Source organism: Lolium rigidum, chromosome 6 (genome assembly GCF_022539505.1).
Source record: "Lolium rigidum isolate FL_2022 chromosome 6, APGP_CSIRO_Lrig_0.1, whole genome shotgun sequence".
NCBI classification, from domain to species: domain Eukaryota; kingdom Viridiplantae; phylum Streptophyta; class Magnoliopsida; order Poales; family Poaceae; genus Lolium; species Lolium rigidum.
In genome coordinates, this window is record NC_061513.1 from 271,279,894 (window position 1) to 271,285,411 (window position 5,518).

The 5,518-nt window shown below is 43.2% G+C and overlaps 1 protein-coding gene across 1 annotated transcript; it reads right to left on the bottom strand.

The window, feature by feature from the left end:
* Positions 1-3,337: 3,337 nt before the first annotated feature.
* On the bottom strand, positions 3,338-4,306 carry LOC124668416. The gene is made up of 2 exons (XM_047205560.1): positions 3,881-4,306; positions 3,338-3,691 (listed from the first exon to the last, which is right to left on the bottom strand). The coding sequence occupies exons 1-2, from the start codon at positions 4,110-4,112 to the stop codon at positions 3,537-3,539; spliced, it is 387 nt and encodes a 128-aa protein (XP_047061516.1). The 5' UTR covers positions 4,113-4,306; the 3' UTR covers positions 3,338-3,536.
* Between the last annotated feature and the right edge of the window lie 1,212 nt (positions 4,307-5,518).

Consider the following 5,518-nt stretch of genomic DNA (forward strand, 5'->3'; position numbering starts at 1 on the left):
TAGCGCATTATCAAGCTTTAACTTCCCTGAGGCTTTGCGATGATCTATCATGGAGATTTTGAGCTGACACTTTGTTTTGGAATATTGTTAATTAAACTATACCTAGTAATAAACCAAGACATGGTGCTGCTCTATAGAACTTTTCATGCATTCTGCTTGTCGTTGCAGTGTTCACTGTTATCATGTGGGGGTGATGCAAAAGATAAACATATCACAGTATTGATGAATGCTGGCCTCCTAGTAAGTAATATTTTTATTACTTTCCATGGGATCATTATCATCGCTGTTTTTGTCTTGCTTTAGAATGTTGAACTGAAGAAAGTTATGTTAAACTGAAAGAATACTATATCTCCAATATTTTTTTTGTCATGTTTAGCAAAGTAATAAACGCATCTAATTTGATTACGTGAAGAAAACATGTTTTTGACCAATCATGCTTACTGTGCCATATTGGTTTTCTGCGGACACGCCAGCTAATAGATCCAAACATGTACTGGTTTTCTATTCCAAGTATTGGTCCAATCTTGAAAGGCCTATCCCAGGTTTGCACTTCTTGACTTTTCTGTTCCTTGGTTCTAATTTCGCGGTGTCAGTTAAACGAATGATGGCCTTAACAAATTGATAATTAATTCAAAGCTTATCTGTGAGTGAAATAATTTAGCCTCCGCTTTAGTGATTGACAGGCTATCACGAATCCCTAAGGACTGTTATTAGATTAAATTGCAGTGTAGGTCCCTATACCGGCAAGTTGGGTACAATTTGGTCCATGAAGTCATGAACTTAAAAATTGGACACTTGTGTCCTCAGACCTGCATAAGTTGTGCAAATGGGGCCATAAGTGGTTTTCTTGCTGACATAGCATCCATCTGAGCAGTACACAGTGCCCTTCCGGTGCCTACTTTTTGGCTCTTTTGCAGCGGCCGAAGGGTTTGTCCATATGATATTTTGCCGTGTATGTCACATCCTTTCTAGATTGAAATGAATTATATTATATTGTTCTTGATTGCTGCACATGCATCTTTTCTTCCTTAATACCCACTAAGATGGAGTACGTGGCCGCTTCATACTATATAAACAGGTTCAATTCATGTATATACTTTGGAACCGCACACGATGTACTTCATGAATGCTAGTTTGTTTCCTCTCGGCCTGGCTCTCCCGTATTCTTCTAGATGGCTATGAACTGACTTTTTACAGTTGCAATTTCTCTGTCAAAAAGACTTACATATGTGGTTTTTGGTGAGCAGGGGAGGAAGGAAGTTCTTTCATTACTGAGCCGTCGGAAGTACAAGGAGATGCTAGTGTCTTCACTGGAGAAGACGAGGTTGAGGTCATCGCCTCTAGATGTGCGCTTCCACCTCCGCGATCTTATCGGGTCTGGTCACATAAAGACGGTTCAGACACCCACTGGCTTACTTGCTCGTGTATCAACAGATTGATAATCAAACAGTTTTGGATCATTTAATCTTAGTTTCTCTTCCTTGCTGGGTACTACCCAGCTTCTGTGCTTCTGACTATGTTTTATGTTATGGCGATTTTGGCTTCTTTTAACGTCAGGAGTACGTGGAGCTATCTTATTGGTTCCTGCATTCTTTTTTTTCTTTTTCTGTGAGAGGTATTCTTGATCTGATTAATGTGCCTAAGTTTGAAATTAAGGAGCTGAAGTTGGTGTGCGTGCACATAAGTATCCTCTTTGCCCTGATGATGTTAAGACTGCTACCTTTTGTAGGAGCATATCTAAGATCACAAATAAGAACATGGCAATTTATCCAGAATTGATGTGGATTTTGTATAGGAAACAATCATTCACAATTAATAATTCCCAATTTTATGTCTCACCTCCAATGTTTTCTACTGCCCCCGTTCCTAAATGTAAGGGCATGTACAATGGGGTGATGTCAGCCTTCCCTTACGACTGCCATGTAGAATTTTTGCTTAGTTGCAGGAGAGATATTGAAGAAAGAGAAGGTTGTCTTCCCTTAGCTAAGGGATGATCTCTTATGAAATGAGAGAAGACTATTTTCTCCATTGTACCATTTGCCTTCCCTTAGCAATTCAATTTCTTTCTAAAATTTAATTGATTCTCATTTATTGCTAGGGATAACAATAAAAGATAATACATTGTACCATTTATATTTAGTGTCTTCTCTAGATGACGTGGACTGCTAAGAGAAGACCCGTCTTCCCTACCATTATACATGCCCTAAGTCTTTTTGGTAAGCTGATTTATTAGCTTCCTAAAAAGGCTTATATTTCGGAACCCAGGTAAATACTATACTAGATTTGGTTGCTATAGCATGGTGATCTTGAAAATGAGTTCAAAACTTAGCTGAACTGAGCCGATTTCCATTTCACGGGTGCTTATAATGCAATGGACTTGGACAACTCTGTTTTTTTTCTTACTAGTCAAGTGATGGTCGGTATGAGCGAAAGTTGGTTACTTTGGATCATTCATGATAATGCTATTTGTGCTGAACTACTGACTCATCTAAGAACTTCTCCCCATTCCTTTGATGCGAGTTTCATCTAACGAAACGATACATTTTCCCTTCATTTTATTTTTGTCGAAAGATCAGAACCTAACATCCAAGTAGATTATCACATTATTTTGCCGCCCGCTCACACGATGAAAATGACATGATAAATACTTAATGAATGCCCTGCTCAACACATCTCCCATGCTGGCAATATGTTTTGTTTCGTAAGAGCTAACAAAGACTAGAGATGTTCAAAGTCTTATATATACCCATGTCCTAGGACCTAAACAAGTGTGATATGGATTCAGAGTCACATATGCTTTTAAAGTTCAGGCTACATAAAGTATCGGAGGAAAACAAAAACATGAAAGTCAAGGAAGTGAGGGAAAAGGAGGTGAGAACCACGAGCCTGGAGCTTGTTGCACGAGCAAGGGGTTCTTTGAGCCGATTTTCATTTCATGCGTGTTTACAATGCAGTGGACTTGGAAAACCAAGTGATGGTAGGTATGACTACACTAGAATTGTAGGTCGTGGTAACCATGTAAATGTGTCTCTCGGGAGAAGGCATACCATACAAATGGCAATCCTGTTACCAACCTAAGTGTTGCTGCGCCAACTGGCATTGTCATTGTGTACAGTTAATACTGCTGGGCATATATGTCACTGAAACAATGCTTCAGATGATAATCTGCTTGGTAAGCCTTAGTGCTACAAGCTTCCAACTACTGTTATTTTTTTTATAATATAGCAATGCTTCAAGCAAGCATGTCCTACAAAAAAACAAGATAATGAATATAGATTTACCAAGAGAACATTCGATTTCAAGTAAAAAGAATGTCAGGTAATAAACAGTATATTAGTTTCTTAGAAAAGTAGATAGACTCATTCATAGATAGAACATTCAAATACACATAATATAAGAAGCTAGAAAGGAAATTATGTTGGCCGCTCCTGCCATTCAGACATAAATGCAAAATAAGCAATATGTAGAAAGCTATTCATGTAACTAAAACAATAGCTGAATAGCAAGAGCGCAGTGGACACATAAGAGCCTGGTATTCAATCATCGTATGAAGAGTGAGGAGCAGCAGTACAACCAACATCAAATGGATTTTCTGACCCACAACAATGCCAGTACTGGAGCACTTTGCCTGCACCCGGAGTATCCATGGTCCCACCGACATGGACGCTTTCGAATTTTCTCTTTGTTTCTCCTGGAATTACAACAAAACAGCAACTTATTAGTTTTATGAGCAATACTAAAAGAACCAGACTGGTACGCCTTTCTAATCAGAATGGTAAGAGCTAGCGGCGAATTCAGTGTACCAGATCAACAGAGTAATCACACTTGACAGATCACAGGATTTGTAAATGAAAAGTGCTAGACAGGGCATGTTTCTGACCTCCAAAGTGTGCCGTGTGGTGGCGGCAGGATGATGGGTGATTTGCGGCCGGGTCGTACTGCTTCTTGCAATTCTTGCAGGTGCGGAGCACGGGTCCGCTCACGCCTCCTGGGACGGCCGCTGCGGTGAAGGACACCGACGGACGGAGGTGGCGGCGCGGGAGGGTCCGGGAGGCGGGGCATGCCCGGCTGGGTGCCTGGAGCGGCAGCACAGGCGCGAGCGGCGCGGCCATGCGCAGCGCCGGCGCAACCGCGTAAGCGAAGAGCTGGTACTCGAAATCCAACCAGAGGGCAGTGGATGGAGCGGTGGCCTTGTGATTCCAATTTGCAGATTTGATAGATCCTACTGTACAACGAATTGGCGTCCAATTTTAGAATTTGGGGTAGTTTCAGAGACTTCAGAGAAGATTTGGGGAAGCAATAAGATGGGCAGGCGATGGGAACCGAAATACGGAGTAATACAGAGAGATGGTGGGTCCCATAGAAGTGGGCCCAGTAAAGTGGTGGCCTGAGATCTCTTGGCTGAGAAAAACAAAACAAAAACGGTCTATAGCATCTCTAGTCGCGTCTTCCAAACCGTATCTGAATTAAGCACCAAATTAAACATTTAGTGGCCGTCATCACGTGCTGCCGCTTTTGACACACGTCTATCTCCAGCCGCGCTCCCCCAAACAAGACCCCAAAATATTGTAATAATACTAAATAAAAGTTTTTTATTCAAATTTATTTATATCTTACAAGTTTGAATGAAAAACGGCTATCTTGGTCGCCCCTAGCCTACTTGCCATCCCTTGGAGCGCTTGACGGCCTCGCCCTGTCATTGCATCCCTCCCTCTTCCACTTCTCCGTCGTCGCCCGCCGCTCCTTCCGTTGCGCGGCCGCCAGAGCGCGGTGGGCCACCGCGTCCTCTAGGAGCCACTGCTGCAGCGCGTTGATGGTGTCATCCCCAGCCTTCTTCAACGTACCGAAAGACGCGAGGATGGCCCTCTACGCTGTCGCCTTCTCCTACGAGTCAGGGCCGCTCCGGTCGTCGTCGTCCTCCTCCGTGGCCACCGCCTCCCACAGCGCGTCGGCCATGAACTACGCGTCCATCGCCGCGAGCTTCGGGTCCTCCTCGATGTCGTCCTCGTTGACAAAAGGGTTAACTTCGTCAATGCCCATGATGATGGACATAGGTTTCAGGAAGGAGGACACTGGCGAGTCAACAAAACCGGTCAGCCAAACTAGGCAGCCAACGAGTATTATTATCTAGGACGGGACATCGCCAAGATTGCAATATGTGGAACCCTCAATGTTGTATAGTTGTGACAACTGGCAATGAGACACATGAAACTTTTATGTACGGAATGGATTATTTCCTATAAAATGCATAGGAAACAAAAGAGATGAGGTGGCACACCCAGCAGGTGGGAGCCACCTACCCTCTTTTCACGATCGTTCGATTTACTTGATTTTTTCGCGAACTGACTTCATTTGACCTAAAAAGCCCTATATATATGAACCCCGAGGGTTCTCTGGAGGAGAGCGCCATATAAACACAGAAACACGAAAACGGAGGCTGCAGCCGCGAAGATTGGAGGGGGAAACTCCGCAGGAGCCGCCAGAGGGATCTCCACCTTCTCCAACGTCTCTTCATCAA